Genomic DNA, 19,834 nt, shown 5'->3' on the forward strand with positions numbered 1-19,834 from the left:
ATGTATTCCTGTTGGTTGTGCATTAACACTAGTATTCTCAAGTGTTAATGCACAACCAATGTACCCACATTGGAGAAATTATCAAAACAATCGTCTTCAAGCACAAATTTGACTCCAAGACGCATTTGGCCATAACATGGAATTATTTCTGCAGGCACTTACTCTATTTAATAACAAGACAAAAGTGTACTGTAATTTTGTATCCATTGCATATTGTGACTAAATCACATTTTCTTTTTAAATTTTGCATTTGCCATAAATTGAAATTTAGCATGTATTGTATTGCCATTGGTTGTGCATTCACAGACTATTCTAGCGTGTAAATGCACAACCAATACGGTCGAAAGAATTATCTATCCTAGTCTGCAAACAAACTGTTACATCATCGTCAAACACAAATTTTACATGTTGCATTACCATAATGTTAATTTCTTCAATGAAATGCACACATTTTTAACTAAAGTATATGTTTTAAATGTGCATACTTATTACAGAATTTCAGCATATGTACATTTCATACGAAACCATATTTTAGGTAAGTTACTTCCTCCTTGTAAGAAACAAGCTTTTTTGATGAAGGTGCAGCAGCTGATGATGATTTTGCCAGAATGTCTCCCAGTTCAAACCACTTTGTTGATGATAGAGCCCAGCTGGTCTATTTGACACTCCACCACATCTCCTTTCTGAAAGACAGAACGGTTTTATTAGAACACCACTTTGTGAACTATTTTTGATACAGCTCTTGTCTCATTAAAATATTGCAGGTGGTTCTAATGTGCAACTGTTTTGAAGTTGACTGTGAAGCTTGCTTTGTGTGCAGCACCGTGCACAAGATTTTCTTTTTCTTGCATCTTTTAGCGTTTTGACACAGAAAATCACCTTGAGAAAGACTGGCGGCTTTCTGAACAACCCAACGCCAGGAGGTGTGCCTGTCAGGAACACGTCTCCAGGAGTTAATGTCACAAATCTGGAAAAAAATGGAGAAAGAACAGAGGCAAGTTAAGACACATTTCAAGACAGACTGTACTACAGCTCGTAATGACTGTAGCTTTTTACAGCGATGTTATTATGCACACTACGGGAACAAGATAAAAACCATTGATTACGTTTCGTGACAGATTTTGTGATAAGCGGTACAGAAAATGGATGGATGGGTGTTTTTGTTCCTTAATTCTTAAAATATTGCACAGATCCTTTTATGATTTTTGTTTTTTAGTATGTGGGCCATTTTATCGAATCTTGAGTCATTTGCCAGGAAAAAGTATAAATACAGGATTTTAAAAAATTGGGAAAATACATTTTTAAGCAGTATCCTGCACATTGAGCTGATTACATTTAAGAAATACCATTTAAAATATTAATTTAAACTACCTGGAACACCTGAAAATTAATTTAAAATCCTTCAGAATGTTTGCATTACTCCTTATCCCAACGATTGTATACCTTAAGTTTATCTTTAAAAAATGTATTTTAAAGTTTAAATATACACTGTAGTCGTCTTCCTGGACTTTCTCTCCGTCCTGTTACCTCAACACATCACCCACCCTGAAAAAATTTTAATATTCCACAAGTCACATGAGCCACGGGAAGTTTCATCATTCAGATCCTGTGCAGGCCAGGACGGCTAAAAGTAAGTTCACTTCTTATTTTGTCTGTATATTGAATAATATATCAACTTTGACTGGGGGTAATTACAAGCTCAGTAGTCCTGGTAGATACATTTTTTATTTGAGTTTATTTTTAAAATACATGTAATTTGTTTGGGGTTGAATCACTGTAATGTGCTTAGTGTCATCATGCTATTAGAATATATGCCATGTGACAGGTTTATATATCATGTATTTGCTAATACCTCATTCCTGTTACTTTCAGTCCTGTTATTCAAATGAAGAGTTTCAGTACAAAAAGTTGTGAGATGGGCCAATCCACATTTTGTATATTATCAGATTAAGAGGTGTGTGTGTGTGGGTGTGGGTGGGGCGGGGTAATTTTGAGAGCATAACAACAAGCAAATGGCACTGATTTCGTGGAATGACCCATATACAATAGTGTTTTCAAGAAGGAAGAACGGGCAGTCTCACTTTGAAACCCAGGAGATCAGCGCCTCGGTCTTGAAGATCATCTGATCGGTATTGCTGCTCTGGACTGCATCTCCATTGACAAGGCAGCGAATTCCCAACTTGTGCGGATCTGAAGGGGATGGCATTTTGTAGTCAGTATCAATGTGTGTTTCACACTCACCGAATACTTCATTAGGTACACCTCCACAATCTAATATCTGACATAAATAGCAAATATATATGTATCATATGCAGTGCACATGCAAACTAAACGTTAAATGAATACGTCTGACAGTGGCAACTAAAACTAAGCATCTTTTTCATGGTATATATAAAAAAAAAAGTGTATACAGCATTTGCATTGGATCTACAACCATACCGAATGTGTCCAGTGAGTGCATGTTTGAACCTTAATACATCCCATCAGGAGAAAAGGATGTGAGTAAACAGAGAAAGGCTGCTGCTGATGTGTGAGTCACCTCTCACAGCATCCGTGGTCACTAATGCGGGGCCGAGGGGACAAAAGCTTTCAAACGTCTTTCCCAGCAGCCACTGCTTTCCGTTGCGTTTCATCTGCCAGTCGCGCGCGCTGACGTCATTGGCCACTGTGAAGCCTGCCACATAAGAGAGGGCTTCTTCCTCCTAAACAGCGAGACGCGTGGCGGCAAGCGTGAGGAGCCTTCAGCGTTGCACGACGTTGACGGGGTGATGCTCACCTTGATGTGCTTTCCTCTGCGTCCAATCACAAAAGCCAGCTCCGCTTCCCAGTCCACCTCCTTTACGCAGGAAGATAAAGCAGAGTAAGCATGTTGTCAGGATCACGTTTGAACGATTGATCTTAAGTAAGACTGCCTTCACTGACGCCCTTGTACTCTTAGGCTTTTTCTCCACAGTCCAAAAGGATGCAAACGTTTTGGGTTGTTTAACAAAGCTATAATGACCATATGTGGCTAGAATGTCACTCAGTAGAGTAGACACCAAAACGTCAAAGCCAAAATGTGAAACTACTTCAACTGGTGTTGTATTTGTGTTCATTGTTAGTGACTGCCTCATAGTTCTTAGGTTCAAATCTCTTCTCCTGTCTTCTTGTGTTATGTTTACATTTTTCCCCCATGCTTGCATGGATCTTCTCTGGGTACTTCCTCACACATTCCAAATACGTTAGGTTAATTGAAGACTGAATTGAAGATTGAAGTTGTCCATAAGTGTGAATAGTTGTTTATTTCCTCGTTGTTAGGCGGAAACCCCAAATGGCAAAATATTGTACATTTTATATTTTTTCCACAAATCAACACTATTGATCTGTCCCCACGTTGTCTGTTATTTTTATTTATTAACCAATTGTTTAAAATAGCTTGAGAACAAATCTATGAACACTCTTTCAAAGTGTCATAAAACTGCCGCTTCCTCACTACGCGGAAGCCGTATGTTGCTTTAAGATTGAATGTCATTGTTTTTTTAGAGCTAATGAATGAAAATACTTGGGTTAGATACATTTGGGTAGGTCTGTTTTGTTAAAAAGGGATAGGTGTAATGCTTTGGTACAGAAGGAAGCACATCAGCCACAAAGGTACAGTCCTCATCACCATTATTGGCACTCCTTCATTTTTGCATAACGTATGTATTAAAAAATAAATGATACATTTACCACACTTATCAGAATCTCTTAATTGGAGGTCCAAAGTAATTTAACAGATTCCCCCCAACTTAACATAAAACAGCATGTGCAGCAATATTGGCAGACCTTTCATGAGGATGGGTGGCTGTGGGTCAGTTAATAGAGCGGGTCGTCCAGTGACCGAAGGGTCGCCGGTTCGAATCCTGGCTCCGACTGTTTGTATGTTGAAGTGTCCTTGGGCAAGAGACTGAACCCTAATTTGCTCCCAGTGGGCCTGGCAGCGCCTTGCACGGCAGCAGCCACCCACTGGTGTGTGAATGGGTGGATGCTTTGTAAAGCGCTTTGGGCACTCTGATGGTGTAGATAAAGAGCTATATACACACAGTCTATTTACCATACCTGTGATACAGTCGAGGCCTCTAGTACCAGATGTTGCTAAGCAGCCCCACATCATTATGGATCCTCCACCATGCTTGATTGTTGACAGGGTGTTCTTTTCCTTAAAGGCTTAATTGCGCCTTCTGTTAACATACTGTTTTGTGCATTGCCAAAAAGCTCTATTTTTATCATTTGCTCTTTTCTATCAAACAAGTCCTCGATAGAGAAAAATGGTTTCACTTGATTTATTTTCTTCAGGAGCTATTCCACATTTAGTACTTAAACTTCATCGGTGCCAATAATGCTGAGCAGCATTAAGTGTGCACAGATTCATTTCCGCCCATTACACTGCTTAGTCAGTCTATTTTACTTATTGCATCACTCACGGCCCTAAGATCTTTGAAGAAGAGTTTGGGGAGATGATGTAACCATACTTGTTTGCACTAAAGCCTTGTTGCCTGGTTGGGGGTCTGCGTAAGCGCAGACGCTGTGTCCATACCATTTTAATCAATGACAGCGTAAAATTGTTTCTTTTTTTTTTTCTTGTGTATTAGGGATTTAACATGTTCTGTCAATGTTGGTGCGCAATGGTATATGATAGCAGTATAAGTTATAATACCAACTTGATCAATGCTTCTTCTTCTTTTCCTTTCGGCTTGTCCCGGGAGGGGTCGCCACAGCGTGTCATCCTTTTCCATGTAAGCCTATCTCCCGCATCCTCCTCTCTAACACCAACTGCCCTCATGTCTTCCCTCACTACATCCATCAACCTTCTCTTTGGTCTTCCTCTCGCGCTCTTGCCTGGTAGCTCCATCCTCATCACCCTTCTACCAATATACTCACCATCTCTCCTCTGGATGTGTCCAAACCATCCAAGTGTGCTCTCTCTAACTTTGCCTCCAAAACATCTAACCTTGACTGTCCCTCTGATGAGCTCATTTTTAATTTTATCCAACCTGGTCACTCCTAGAGCGAACCTCAACATCTTCATTTCAGCCACCTCCAGCTCTGCTTCCTGTTGTCTCTTCAGTGCCACTGTCTCTAATCATGGCTAGCCTCACCACTGTCTTATAAACGTTGCCCTTCGTCGTAGCAGAGACTCTTCTGTCACATAACACACCTGACACCTTCCGCCACCCGTTCCAACCTGCTTGGACCTGTTTCTTGACTTCCTGACCACACTCACCATTGCTCTGGACGGTTGACCCCAAGTATTTAACGTCCTCCACCCTTGCTATCTCTTCTTCCTGTAGCCACCCCTCTCATTTATGCACATATATTCTCTTACTTTGGCTAATCTTCATTCCTCTCCTTTCCAGTGCATGCCTCCACCTTTCTAACTGTTCCTCCACCTGCTCCCTGCTTTCACTGCAGATCACAATGTCATCTGCAAACATCATGGTCCACGGGGATTCCAGTCTAACCTCATCTGTCACCCTATCCATCACCACTGCAAACAGGAAGGGGCTGATCTCTGATGCAGTTCGGCCTCCACCTTAAATTCCTCTGTCACACCTACAGCACACCTCACCACTGTTCTGTACATGTCCTGTATTATTCTAACATACTTCTCTGCCACACCAGACTTCTGCATGCAGTACCACAGTTCCTCTCTGGGTACTCTGTCATAGGCTTTCTCTAGATCCACAAAGACACAATGTAGCTCCTCCTGACGACCTCTGTACGTTTCCATCAACATCCTCAAGGCAAATAATGCATCTGTGGTACTCTTTCTAGGCATGAAACCATACTGTTGCTCCCAAATACTAACTTCTGTCCTGAGTCTAACCTCCACTACTCTTTCCCATAACTTCATTGTGTGGCTCATCAACTTTATTCCTCTATAGTTCCCACAGCTCTGGACATCACCCTTGTTCTTAAAAATGGGCACCAGCGCACTTTTCCTCCATTCCTCAGGCATCGTCTCACCTGCTAGAATTTTGTTGAACAAGCTGGTCAAAAATATGCTTTCATACCTCCACAGGAATGTCATCAGGACCATCTGCCTTTCCATTTTTCATCCTCTTTAATGCCTTTCTAACTTCCCCCTTGCTAATCATTCCCACTTCCTGGTCCACCACACTTGCCTCTTCTACTCTTCCTTCTCTCTCATTTTCCTCATTTATCAACTCATCAAAGTATTATTTCCATCTGTCCAGCACAAAAAAAAATTATGTTTGTGTAATCCTGCTGCAAGGTTAAGGTGAATTGTTTTTACTAGCATAGGTCATAATTACACATGCAGACTGATGGAGGGGAGGAAAGAAAATATATGGATGGGGATGAATTCAGAAAAAATCTGCACTCTAAAGTTGTGTTACAGTGCTGGAAAGGATTTGCTTTACCTTTCACTCTGAATTGTGTCATTCCAAACCTGCTGCAACTGACCTGGCTCTCGGAAGGCAGAATGATGTCATCGTACGGCCCTGTGATGGCGTTGGAGAACTTGCTGAAGATGATGGGCTCTTTAGGGATCGGTGCTTTCTGTTCCAGGCAGTGGTCACGATAGTTCAGACCCACACAGACCACCTTCTCCGGAGCTAAAATGGGAGACAACAGCCTCACGTCCGAGCGCTTGAGCATGCACTGGCCAGATGACAATGCCCTGAGGGGAGGATGAAGAAGTTGTCATGTTGAATTAACAGTTAATGTTATGTACAGAGGTCCATGACTTGATGCGTGTGTGTGATACCTCTGTGCGCACTCCAGACCCTCATCTCCCAGCTCCAGAAGCCCTTTCATCGTGGAAGGCATGGAGGGCTCAAACGCCTTCAGGTCCACCACGCCGAGGCCTTCACCCTGCTCTACTCCCACTCTGACACCTCCATCACCGTAGCGATGGAACTGCACCAGACGCATGGGCACGTTGCACAAGCCCCTCTGCTGGTTCACCGATTGTATGAAGGATAACAAACTGCGGATGCGCATGGAGCCAAGAGGAACGCTCATCTGTTGACAACAAAAGAAGTGAGACTGCTGTATGTAAAGTACATGGAATTTCCATTTGGTTCCTGATTAGAATTCATACTAAAGGTTAATTTTCTGTATCTAAAGTCTGACCTAATAATGATAATGATCAGTTTAGTGTTTTCTCAGTTTAGTTCAACAATCAAGACTGCAAGCTACAACCACAATAGTAACCCACCCCCCCGCCCCGTTTGCAAAAGTCCTCATTAGGGCCATGGGTGAGGCGGGTACACCCTGGACTGGTCACCAGCCAACTGCAGGGCACTACTGTACAGGCAAACAATCATTTACACTCACATTCACTTCTAACCTAACATGCATGATTTTGCAATGTGGGAGGAAGCCAGAGTACCTGAATAAACGCCACGCAACCATGGGAAGAACTTGCAAACTCAAAACCCACAACCTCAGGACTCTGACTCGTGAGGCAGAATGCCAACTACTCGTCCACCCTGTGTCCCTCAATAACCATATAATTAAATTCATTGTAGTCTGTCAGTATGCCAATCAAAACGGAACATTCGCTTTGTGTGTCATTTACTTACTCCTATTATAAGGATTACAAACTCGCTAGTCATAAAAGAAAAGCACATTCGATCAGGAAAATTTGTGCATCCTTTAAATCACTGATTCAGTCTCATTGTGTTCTTTTGCACTCATTTCACTTTCTCACACAACCGCGTTAAAAGCAGTGGAAAGGTGGTGATCACATTGGTTGTCTTATCAGCTAGTCTGATAAGGAAACTTTCAAGCATCATTGCATAGTCATTTGTTGATGCAGCTGAAACGCAATGTAAAAAAAAAAACGTGCGTCCTCAGTAGCTATACTGCCTACCTGAAGCTCGAGCAGCGTCTGCTCTACTCTTACATGATTTCAGAGACTGATCTACAAAAGGGTCATTCAACCATCGACTGCCCTTTGCACAGTTGCTGGTTAATACTCACCTCTACTCGTACTCTCTAAACTCGAGTTCCACAACTTCCGCTTAGCTGCTGTGGCTTATTTTAACCTTCATTCGCGTGGCTCCAACTACTCCTACTCAAACATGTTGAAATAATGTATATGTAGCCACGGAAATAATCGCATGTGTCCACATAAACTAGGTATTAATAATAAGTTGTTTTTAATTAAAAAAAAAAAAAACGCATAAAACAACAATTCCAGTCAGGCAGTTCCAAGCACCATTCATGGTCAACGGAATATTTCAAAATCTTCTAAAATCAGCGCCTGAAATGGAAATTTGTCGTCCAAAAACAGAAGATTTAATATTATTTTATATCAGGGGCCATGAATAGTTATTTCAAACAGTTAATGCTAAGCTAGATGTCGTGTATTTAAATGAGCTACTTGTCAACACAAATGGGAAACTCCAACTTTTTTAATAGACCTGAATGCAACGCGCGTCCCACTGGAGGAGGTCATGTGACCACATGGAAGTGCTCATTGTCATCGGCTAGTTTCTTTCCACTTCGCCTTTGACGACGAAGGAGCCGGTCTAGCATCATAATGTGCACCAGGTGACAACTGCTTATCGTCAACTAATAGTTGTTTGGTTTATCATTCGTGTTCGAGCAAACTAAACCACGAAGTTACATTTCTCGAAACCCCTTCCAACGTTTGTTTCCGTGCGACGTTTTATTAAGTCACGTGCCAGATACTATTAATGTGGGGATTGCATTGATGATTGACATAATTTCATCATCTGTGAACATGTATTGGGATGTTATTATTTTGTTAATATATCGCCACGTTTCAATTTGAGTTCCCTCGGCTTTCACTTTTGCTTTGCGTGACTCACTTTATTTTCTTAGCTTTCGTTATGTGTCGTATGGTTTTCGTAGAAATGTCTATTTGACAGACACATTTTATGAAGCTGACTTTTCTCTTTAAAATGTGCAAGTCAAGACACTCTCATTGTTAGAAGAGATGGGAGATAAAAACTGATCAAAGGTCCTCCCAGACTTTGAACACTCTTATCATTAACCGGCACTGTTGTCTGGCATCTTTGAATCTTATCTGTCCAGCCCAACGCTGTCTTAACTCTAACATTTTGTTATTTGTTAATTTTGTATTTGTTTCTTGTAGTGTGCAACCCATCGAGTGGACCACTGACCTCAAGGACCAGAAGTGAGTACCAGAAGAGAAGACACACATCCTCTTTTTTTGTTTTTGTTGGTTTGCATATCCTGTGCAGAGAGAGATATTGTTGATTAAGCATTTTTTCACTTGCAGATTTGATGGCATCGTATTGGTGACCCAGAGCTATGATGATTTGCCCTCTGAACTTGAGTGTCTGAAAGCCCCCCTGCAGGACTACAACTCTGTAAGTTTTCCATCTCTACATATTATTGTAATATCTCTGGCTCTGAGTGTTGATCGTTGAGGGTGGGCCTGATTATTGGTGGTGGTGACGAGGGATAGACTGATTATTGACACAGATATTTGACATGTTCGCTGCTGAGCGTGGATTCTCCCTGCACTTTTTTTATTAGAATTTTAAAACAAAGATGTTTATTGTCTAAGATTTTTAAAAAAATAAAATGTTGCAAATCTGAAAAGCTATTTAATAAACATGCTTATAGACATTTAAACAAAGTGTTGGAGTTTGTATTCAAAAAGCTTGAACGTTGGCTCAAGTTAGTGAGTCTGGGCATGACCTGTGGCCGATAGCAGCTCATGTATGAATGTGCATTCTTTTACCGCTCATAGGAATAAAGCGCCTGAAGTGCGTCATCAACTGTGTCATCCTTGACCACATACGAGAGCACTAAAGTATGTACATACAAAAGAAGACAGGCAGAAGTGTAAATATCTAACAAAAAATTGGAACCATTAAGGAATTACAGCATTACAGCATTACATGAGTCTTTTTGTGCAGAATACCTCAATGTCTAAGGCAAATGAACATACAGCAATAATCGAGTCAGTGTCCTGACATCAATCCAAATGAACATGCTTTTCACTTATTCAAGACCAAACTGAAGGCACCCATTGTTTTCAAAGGCTTATCATTAAAGTGTTACCGAAAATAGGTTTTCATTTTCACTTAGTCAAAGCAAAGCTGAAGGTACCCACTTGCCTTCAAAGTGTTTCAAGTCCCTTCAAAGTGTTTCAAGTGCCTTCAAAGTGTTTCAAGTGCCTTCAAAGTGTTTCAACTGCTTATGAGACCCTGAAAATAGAGGTAACATGCATAAAAAAAAATCGTAAATTGTAAATGCAATACTTCTGTAAAACCTCTTAACGGAGACATTATGCTTTTTCCACAAATTAAAACAGTTCCCAGGTGTATTAATTAATGTATTTTTTATTTAACTAGCAGTTCATACACTACACTGTATGTATATGGCACATGGACTTGCTAACACTAATCTGCGAATCCAACAAAATGCAATGCAGCTCTGCTTACCTTGTGGCTTGGACATGATTGTAAGAGCGTCACACCTGTGGAGGGTGTGGGTGTTTCTGCAAGACAATGCCTCTGGATGAGAGCGTTTCAGTTTAGTCTGGCCATTGCTTGAAAGTGGATCTGGATATTCACCCAGTATAACAGATCATGTTATGTGCAGAGAACTTGGGGTGGAGCGGATATTATAAAAATTAGCCACACTGTTAGGTAGAACGGCTGGCTCACAGACTCGTTTTCAGAAATAAACTGATAACAATGCTTTTAATCTCAGTCCTAGTCTAAATTGATCTGTTTTGGGTACACATGAAACCTTGAGCTTTGTTAATAATATAGTTAATTGTGTGTAAAAGCTCTGACTGAAGCGTTTATAGGGTGAGGTCAATGTGTCATGATTACATCTTTTAACAGGTGGACAGTGGGCTGGGGGAGGAGGTGGTGCTTCTGAAAGTCCCCGGTCTCCCTGGAAACCGGTTGGTGTTTTCCGCCACCGGCCCCGTGAACCGCGACTATGACGACGTCAGACGCTTTAGCGACGCGGCCGTCAACGCCGTCAAGCGGTCAGTTTGTGTTTACACCAGGGAGTTTCTTTAGTCTTTTTATTTATTTTATTTTAATTTTTTCGCATTTCGCACACATGTGTCTTTTCAGGGCCTTGAAAGCAGGAATGCAGCGTCCCGTACTGGTCTGCCCTCCGCACAAGGACTACAAGAACAGTACACTGGTGGCTGCACTGGGAGCACTTCATGCACTCTACATGGTAAGGCCTGGTACACACATAAAGACAATCGGCCTGTTTTTGTGCCAATTTTGCACCTTCATGACCAAGCACATCAAATGCCAGACAATCTTATCTCTAAGATTAGCCTATAAGAATATCCTTAGGTATGAGGTGTATTAAGAGTGGATTTGTCTCAATTTTAGGGTCCCAAACAGGTTGAGGCCGACTCTTAAATAATGAACGTCTTCAATATTTACAACCAAAACTCTTGAGTGAGGGGAAAGCGGATGTGTCCCCGACTCATGACTGGGTGAATTGTGACATGGATCAGAATATAGCCAATCCAGGCGCACCCTAAAACCATAAATAAATAAAAAAACATATCTTACCCGATGTCGTTTTTTTTTTAAGAAAAGTTGGCTGCCCAGATGCTTCGGAAACCTTTGGGAACATTGGGGAAACACTGGTGCATATCCGAAAGTGTTTTTCGTTATCCGGTTTTGTGAGATCACGTGTGATATTTCGAGATCAGCGTTGGAACATAATTTTTGTGTGTGGGATGTTCTTTGTTGAGCTTATCCTAGCACAGCACACACAACACGACCAAAACTGTTAAATGCATGTTGTTGTTGTTTTTTTTAATCTTTGTGTATAGGGTCTGTCACACACAACTGTTTTAAGATTTGAAAAATCCTTGTATGTGCCAGGTCTAAGATGAAATGCTGGTTCAGATAGACAGTTGTATGGCTCACAAATTGGGTTTACACTGTATTGTTCGTGACTCAATTCACATTTTTTGCTCTCAATTGGCACAATTGGGATATGGCAGCAGTATGTAAACTCATGAGTCTATGTATTATTTATTAAGTTTTTTACGTCCATGTTGGCGCTTGTGGTGTTACTTTCGTATCTGCCGGTTGTTTCATGTGTTGCGCTATGTGTCACTTGAACTGTACATGCTGAAACAGTCAAAAAAAAAAAGAAATGTGTTTGTTCTCTAAAAGCCTCTAGAAGTGAGGGAGGCGAACATAAAATCGTCCAACTACAAGGTGTGCGTGCTGGGTCTCTGGGTGGCTAATGAAAGCCAGGGTCAAAGGCTGGTGGATCTGGCTCGTGCTCTGGAAAGCGGAAGGTAAAAATATTTCAGATCCTGCTCTCATAATTGTGCCATTCAATCCTTCATCCGGACGTCTCGTCTCTTAGGCTGGCATGCCGCGACATCGGCGGCTCCGATCCCGAGCGAATGGCCGCTCCCCGTGTGGCTGAGTACGTTGTGGAACTCTTCAAGAACAGCCCCGTGCAGGTAGTCATGCCAAGGCCTCATCCTGTGTTTGTTTCACCTTCAGCTCATTAGTCCGAAAATTACAGTGAACCCCCGCAAATTCATACTTTGGCATTTGCAAAATATGTCAAATGTATTTTTGTTCATCTATCTATCCCAGTGACGTACAGTGATTGGCAGAACAATTAAATGCTCTTCCACTACCACATACACGTCATTATTTCAGTACTTCATTTCATACTCTTTGTGACGTTTTTGTTTGGTGAGGTGTCGGGAAGTTTTTGTAGTAATGTCAAATATTTGCCGTGGTTGAGGGTGGGAAATATTGATCATAAGAACATGTGTTACGCTTCAGGCAGAAGTTATTAGTGATGTAAAACTTCTGGAGAGGGAGTACCCCTGCCTGGCTGCTGTCAACCGCTGTGCCAACGGTAAGATCACATCTTGTCAACAACTGTTAGCAAGCTCATTTGTAGCCCACTCATTCATGGTTCCCTCATGCAGGTGTCCCCCGTCACCAGGCCAGAGTCATCAAGTTGGAGTTCTGCGGCGAGGGACCGATCCAGAAGACGCTCATGCTAGTGGGCAAGGTGAGATGAGGACACGTTATGCCCATGCAGTTATATTTAAAACAAATTTAAGTTTAGAAAAAAAAAAGTCTGTCCACACTAATAGTGTTGAACGAAAACCAAACAAATTATTTAACACATAATGAATTAGCAGATGAGCACATGCCAAGCAACAGATGGCGTGCGAAGCTGAAAACATAAGACCATTTTAGCCAATCATGAGCTTGAAGAAAGTCCATCCATTCATTTTCTGTTGCGCTTGTCCTAATTAGGATCTCGGATAAGCTGGCGCCAAACCCAGCTGACTTCGAGTGAGACTGAGTAAACTCTAGAATGGTTGGTCAATCAAAAATAAGTCTTCAATGAAGCTAACAAGCATGTTTTTGGAATTGGGGAGGGAAAGCCTGACAGGCTTCTGAATATCATGCTTGATTTTTGATAAAGTAGCAAATAAAAATGGCTCATGTGGTGGTCGTGTCATACAGAAATAGCATGCCAAAGGCCACATTACTTCAAAACGTTTAATCCTGGCCTGCTTTTTCCCAAATGTAAGTTACCAGTGCCCTAAAGGGCTCTTTATAGAAATTTGAACAAAATGCAAAAACCATAGAAAAATGTTTACCCAAAAAAGTTTAATTGAGGCAACTGACTCTTCTTGGTTCTTGAGGACATTTCCCTTTTAATCCAAAATGGTTTTTTTAGTTCTAAATCTTGGGTGTAGAGTTTACTTATTTATGAAATTTAAGGCTTACTGATTACTCGGTGCACAGGGAATCACCTACGACACAGGTGGTGCAGACATCAAGGCTGGTGGTTTCATGGCGGGGATGCACAGAGACAAGTGCGGTGCTGCTGCCGTTGCAGGCTTCTTCCAGGTGAGGCACATTGAGGGCACAGTCTGATACAGTAAAGTGACCGTGTGTAATCCTTACAAGTTGGCTCGACGGTAAACCTCTGCTATCTGTAGAGGATAGGGTCTGATGTTTAGAAATGCCAGTGGACCTTTTTATGTTTGTTCACAATAGCCATGCCAGGGTACTTCCGGGTGGAAAAAGGGGTCAAGTGACATGTTAGTAAGGGTGCCATCGCAGCAATTGCCAACCGGAAGTACGTGCGACGTCATGGTGAAAAGATTTGATCCTAGAACACTTGAATATCTTTTCAAAGTCTTACCACATTTACCTTGAGAATAAATGTACTTACAGCGCCATCTTGTGATATCCAGAAAAACAAACATAAATAATGAATTTGTGAATAAAGAACTGCAAATAAGATTCACTTTATGTGCTGATTCCCACTAATACCATTTCCCATTTTAGATTTTAGCTAAACTGAAGCCCAAAAACCTGAAGGTTGTTGGTTCCATGGCCATGGTGCGCAACAGTGTGGGTTCAGGTCAGTGTCATTTTATGATAGTGCTGAATGTAGTTAAGAAAATGTTTTTAAAAAGTGGCCAACAATCTGTTGGGATTTCTTTGTGCGTTTGTGTTTCAGACTGCTATGTGGCAGACGAGCTGGTGGTTTCTCGAGCGGGCCGCCGAGTCCGAGTGGGCAACACGGATGCAGAGGGGCGCATGGTGATGGTTGACCTGCTTTGTGAGATGAAGGAGAAGGTCAGATCAGCTTAGGTTTTGGGAGTACACGCAGAATTTGAGCATTTTCCCAGCCTTGCGATCAAAGTCAGCAAAGGTCCGATTATCAGATGTTTCTAAAGGATTATCATGAGCGATCATCCTGTGGTGGGGGGGGTGTCATGAGTGATTTTATAGATTTATTCTTCCGCTCCGATCTGCTCACAAAACGGTCAGGGCCGACACTCGTAAATGTTAAACGTGTCAACATGGAGTTGGGCTGAGTCATGTACTCCATGATTTTTGATGTTGAACTGAATGATAGCCAATTCAGAAGTAACCATGAAATAACTGGTTGTGTGGACGGTTAGATAATGTGTCTCCCAAGTCATTTACCACCCACCAGCAAACACACTGTACTGTGTTTCCTTGAGATTAGTTTAATTTCATATTGGAATTAATGGAAATTCCATTAAACTGTTCCAAACAATAAAAATGCAATGTTTTTCAATAAGAAAAATAACACTAATATTGTATTCTATAAAAACGTACAGTGTTAATGACAGAATATAAATATTAAAACCGTTTTTGCCACTTTTTTTTTTTCTTTTCTTCAGTTCAATGAACATTGTGCTCCATCTTCTGGTGTGCACACCTTGGCCACCTGGGAGAAGTATAATGCAGACATATATGATACGTGATATACATGGAGGAGATGGTCACAACTCCTAACCCGCAGTAATATTAGTTGTGCATCGTTTGTTAGCATAAAGCTAAACGTACTTATCTAAAGCAAAGCTATATGATTGTTTTAAATACACAGCATGTAATTATCTTTATTTTATGTTTAGTTTGAGAGTAAACTTCAACTGGCAGTGCCATGATATTGACCCCTTTTGCTTCATCTTCTCGCAGGCACTACGCGAGACTTCCCCTCAATTGTTTACGATCGCGACTCTGACCGGCCACGCCATCAGAGCCATGGGAGCTAACTACTCTGTGAGTGCCGACGCCATTATTAGATATGAATAGATGTCAGTGTGATATTGTAGTTGTTGAGTTTTTCCACTTTGAATCTCTCTGTAGATTATCATGGATAACGGACCCGCCCATCGTGCCGGCAATGCAGCTAATTGGCAGAAAGGTGAGACTAAATTTACAACCCCATTTCCAATGAAGTTGGGACGTTGTGTTAAACATAAATAAAAACAGAATACAATGATTTGCAAATCATGTTTGACCTATATTTAATTGAATACGCTACAAAGACAAGATATTTAATGTTCAAACTGATAAACTTTATTGTTTTTAGCAAATAATCATTAACTTAGAATTTTATGGCTGCAACATGTTCCAAAAAAGCTGGGACAGGGTCATGTTTACCACTGTGTTCCATCACCTTTTCTTTTAACAACATTCAATAAACGTTTGGGAACTGAGGACATGAATTGTTGAAGCTTTGAAGGTGGAATTATTTCCCATTCTGGCTTTATGTACAGCTTCAGCTGTTCAACAGTCCAGGGTTTCCGCCGTTGTATTTTACGCTTCATAATGCGCCACGCATTTTCAATGCGCTGTTGTAACACGTGCAGAATGTTGTTTGGCATTGTCTCGCTGAAATAAGCAGAGACGTCCATGAAAAAGACATTGCTTGGTTGGCAGCATATGTTTCTCCAAAACCTGTATGTACCTTTCACCATTAATGGTGCCTTCACAGATGTGTAATTTACGCATGCCATTGGCACTAACACAGCCCCATACCATCACAGATGCTGGCTTTTGAACTTTGCGTCCGTAACAGTCCGGATGGTTCTTTTCTTCTTTGGCCCGGAGGACACGACGTCCACAATTTCCAAAAACAATTTGAAATGTGGACTCTTCAGACCACCGAACACTTTTCCACTTTGCATCGGTCCATCTTAGATGAGCTCGGGCCCAGAGAAGCCGGCGCCGTTTCTGGGTGTTGTTGATTAATGGCTTTTGCTTTGCATAATACAGTTTCAAGTTGCACTTACGGATGTAGCGCCGAACTGTATTTACTGACATTGGTTTTCTGAAGTTTTCCTGAGCCAATGTGGTGATATCCTTTACACATTGTCGGTTTTTGCTGCAGTGCCGCCTGAGGGATCGAAGGTCACGGGCATTCAATGTTGGTTTTGGGTCCTTGCCGCTTACATGCAGTGATTTCTCCAGATTCTCTGAACCTTTTGATGATGATATGGACCGGAGATGATGAAATCCCCAAATTCCTTGCAATTGTACGTTTAGGAACAGTGTCCTTAAACTGTTCGACTATTTTCTCACGCACTTGTTCACAAAGAGGTGAATCTCACCCCATCTTTGCTTGTGAATGATTGAGCAATTCAGGGAAGCTCCTTTTATACCCAATCGTGGCACCCACCTGTTCCCAATTAGCCTGTTCACCTGTGGGATGTTCCAAACAGGTGTTTGATGAGCATTCCTCAACTTTCTCAGTCTTTTTTGCCACCTGTCCCAGCTTTTTTTGGAATGTGTTGCAGCCATAAAATTCTAAGTTAATGATTATTTGCTAAAAAGAATAAAGTTTATCAGTTTGAACATTAAATATCTTGTCTATCTAGTGTATTCAATTAAATATAGGTTGAACATTATTTGCAAATCATTGTATTCTGTTATTTATGTTTAACACAACGTCCCAACTTCATTGGAATTGGGGTTGTCGTTCTATGGTTGCAGCATTGTTGGAATTAACTGGAATTAATGGGAACAGACGAGGAATTTGCAAAAAGGGGAGTAATGGGAAACTGAAATATAGTTGGGGAAAATATATTTTTGCATATTCCAGATTCCATGCAGGTATCGTTAAAGTCCCGCCAAAGTCACACATAAAATGTCTTGTAAATTTGATACCCTACAGAGAAGAGTATTGTTAACAAGCTGGACATATTTTAATGAATAAAAAAATCGGAAAGTATGTGAAATCAGGCCTAAAAATGGTCAAGAATTGAGACGTTCTTTCAGCTTCCAGACGCTGTGGGCGTGTCGCTGAATGCTCTGAAACCCCACCTCCTTTTACCTCAAGGCAACTTTCAGCTGTCCATCAAATACGCCTTGTCTCACGGCTCCTAAGCCGGGAGTGGAGAATTCCCAGCGATGTAAATTACACACGTCACGGCGCTACATTGTAACACTGGCCACCGGGGCGGCTCCCACCGCCTAATCGCTGTGCGACGTGTGTGGGAGGAGATGCAGAGAAACTGTTCCCCAAATAATGCAAAACACATTACACTTCAGGGAAGATGGATTTTTGTTGTTGTGAGCATAGTTTGATGGCCAACTGCACGCTATACTGGTAGAAGGTGGGCCAAGTTATTATGAAAAAGGAAGTGGCAATTCTGCTGAATGGCCACTGCATGGAATAGGAGCGTTTGGTGTTTATATCGTGGGGAAGGAACTCGAGCCAGTAAGTATACGTCCCTGCTTGCTTTTGTCTTGCTGTGTTGTACTGGGTTGAAATAGCTGTTCCAACCAGACTCAGCATTTTGACAGACTGTCAGTTTTGGTATCTCTTGTCATATTGCCACCTAAAAATAAATCTGTTGAAATGTCATATTTAATTGTTTTATTGTTCATGAATGTCTGCTCATGACCAAACAATGCTTGAATGATACCTTTCTATTCTTCTCATTTGGAATATTACCAAAATTCCATAGCTTAACTTTCCATGCAAATTTACTAGAAATGTTTCAGCCATTTGGAGCATTTTTCTGCCAACAATAATTAACTTGTCCTTGGCCCACCATCATGCAGCTGGGGAGGTCCTGGGCGACCTGTTTGAAGTGTCGAGCATCAGGAGGGAGGACTACGAGTTCCACAAGGGGAAATCCGAGTACGAGGATATCCTCCAGTGCAACAACTTGCCGTCCTCTGCGACCCCTCGAGGACACCAGACCCCGGCGGCCTTCCTCATCATGACGTCAGGCTTGCACAAGGTGATCACGTGCAGAAATTACTCACTCCAATTTCTCATCAGATCTAAAATGACGTTACCTTTATCCTGACGCAGCATGGTGTGGATTCCGAGTCGCCTCTGCCGTACTCCCACATAGACATCGCAGGCTCCAGCGGCCCCTTCCCCGGCGTGCCGACGGGAGCGCCGATCCTCGCCATGGCAACCAACTACTTCCTGTCTGAGCTTTAAGCGGCCTACCCCAGTGTGAAACACACCTGACCTCAAGTGGCAGGAAATTACCCCAGGGTGAAAAATCAATGTTAAAACACCATCATTGTAAATGTGCGGCTGTATGTAGGCGTATGCTGAGCATTTCCCATTGGTTAATAAATATTCACTGGTCACTTGATTTTTTTTCAGGAGTTACTGATGCTGTAGGGGTTTACTCGCTGTGCTATGGGTTCGGTTCCCACTTGGGGATGTTGTGAATGTGAACGGTTTTCTGTCTTGTGCAATGCGACTGACTGGCAATGAGTGCAGGATGTACCCCACCTGTCGCCCAAATTCAGCTGGGATGCACCAATGACCCTATTCAAGACAAATGGATTTATGGATACTCAGTAAACAATGTAATAAAGAATAGTTTAATAATTTTAACATTACCCAGACACATAGAATTTCACTGTTCAGCACTGAAATTAACAAACTCTACTTAAAAAAATAAATGAATAAATTCTAGACTAAAGATGATTAGTGCTTGAATAATGATTCTCAATCGCTGTACCATGGGAAATTATCCAATGTGCCTCACCTGGTCTGAGAATTATTCACTACAAATATTGTATCTTTTTTTTTTTTTTAATCAATCTGTACTGGTGATATATAGTGACGCACAAAAATAAATTGCTCATCCACTAGATGTCAATTAACCACCTGTTGCAATTCATGCAACGAAACAATAGCTTTGTAGTCAACAAAACAAGCATAGAAGTATCATTGAACAGAAATTGAGGAGAAAATGCCAAAAGCAGTGGGAACTGAGGAAAGGACGATGGTTCTACAGAATTAGGAGAATTGAAGACATGGGCAAGAGAGACAGATTTGGACACACTGGACTGAATTTCAGTAAATGTACTTTTTGTGATGTTTTGTTGTTGCTTTGTCGTGATATATTTCTAATTCAGTGATAGTACTGGTCTATGTCGTGATATATTTCTAATTCAGTGATAGTACTGGTCTATAAATCACTAAATAGTTTAAGTCCTGAACAAAATGTGGGATATAAATATATGGCATATAAATGCTAATGGGATATAAATCCAGTAGTGCTCTG

General features: G+C 41.4%; 3 protein-coding genes across 4 annotated transcripts in view; 2 read left to right on the forward strand and 1 right to left on the reverse strand.

Annotated features, from left to right (window-relative positions):
* gpat2 (glycerol-3-phosphate acyltransferase 2, mitochondrial) overlaps positions 1-295 on the forward strand; it is a 72,554-nt gene extending 72,259 nt beyond the window's left edge. Inside the window, exon 23 of the mRNA XM_061672010.1 lies at positions 1-295. This exon is cut by the window's left edge and continues 798 nt beyond it. The gene's annotated coding sequence lies outside the window, so the exon portion shown is untranslated.
* Positions 296-582: 287 nt separating this feature from the next.
* fahd2a (fumarylacetoacetate hydrolase domain containing 2A) lies at positions 583-8,134 on the reverse strand. Of its 2 annotated transcripts, none has more exons than XM_061672012.1 (8): positions 7,969-8,134; positions 6,749-7,005; positions 6,445-6,661; positions 2,777-2,836; positions 2,540-2,702; positions 2,082-2,190; positions 880-967; positions 583-683 (listed from the first exon to the last, which is right to left on the reverse strand). In XM_061672012.1, exons 2-8 carry the CDS (start codon positions 7,003-7,005, stop codon positions 621-623), a joined length of 957 nt encoding a protein of 318 aa, XP_061527996.1. In that variant the 5' UTR covers positions 7,969-8,134; the 3' UTR covers positions 583-620. The 2 variants fall into 2 exon arrangements, with proteins under 2 accessions (XP_061527996.1, XP_061527997.1); XM_061672013.1 differs by lacking the exon at positions 7,969-8,134 and adding an exon at positions 7,859-7,962.
* Positions 8,135-8,438: 304 nt separating this feature from the next.
* Positions 8,439-18,910, forward strand: zgc:152830 (uncharacterized protein LOC767682 homolog). The gene is made up of 16 exons (XM_061672014.1): positions 8,439-8,541; positions 9,110-9,151; positions 9,257-9,347; positions 10,839-10,987; positions 11,079-11,187; positions 12,153-12,280; positions 12,352-12,451; positions 12,786-12,861; positions 12,935-13,020; positions 13,770-13,874; positions 14,319-14,394; positions 14,494-14,612; positions 15,486-15,569; positions 15,657-15,714; positions 18,360-18,541; positions 18,616-18,910. The coding sequence occupies exons 1-16, from the start codon at positions 8,531-8,533 to the stop codon at positions 18,748-18,750; spliced, it is 1,551 nt and encodes a 516-aa protein (XP_061527998.1). The 5' UTR covers positions 8,439-8,530; the 3' UTR covers positions 18,751-18,910.
* Positions 18,911-19,834: the final 924 nt, after the last annotated feature.

This window comes from Phycodurus eques, chromosome 3 (assembly GCF_024500275.1).
Source record: "Phycodurus eques isolate BA_2022a chromosome 3, UOR_Pequ_1.1, whole genome shotgun sequence".
NCBI classification, from domain to species: Eukaryota; Metazoa; Chordata; class Actinopteri; order Syngnathiformes; family Syngnathidae; genus Phycodurus; species Phycodurus eques.

Bases quoted from the DNA above. Each gene is read 5' to 3' on its own strand.
- fahd2a (XM_061672012.1), bottom strand. From the start codon at position 7,005: ATGAGCGTTCCTCTTGGCTCCATGCGCATCCGCAGTTTGTTATCCTTC. The intron at 6,662-6,748 runs GTATCACACACA...TCCTCCCCTCAG, and splicing joins GGTCTGGAGTGCGCACAGAG to GGCATTGTCATCTGGCCAGT. The intron at 2,191-2,539 runs GTGACTCACACA...CATCCCCTTCAG, and splicing joins GACCACGGATGCTGTGAGAG to ATCCGCACAAGTTGGGAATT.
- zgc:152830 (XM_061672014.1), top strand. The intron at 9,348-10,838 runs GTAAGTTTTCCA...ATCTTTTAACAG, and splicing joins CCCTGCAGGACTACAACTCT to GTGGACAGTGGGCTGGGGGA. The intron at 15,570-15,656 runs GTGAGTGCCGAC...ATCTCTCTGTAG, and splicing joins CCATGGGAGCTAACTACTCT to ATTATCATGGATAACGGACC.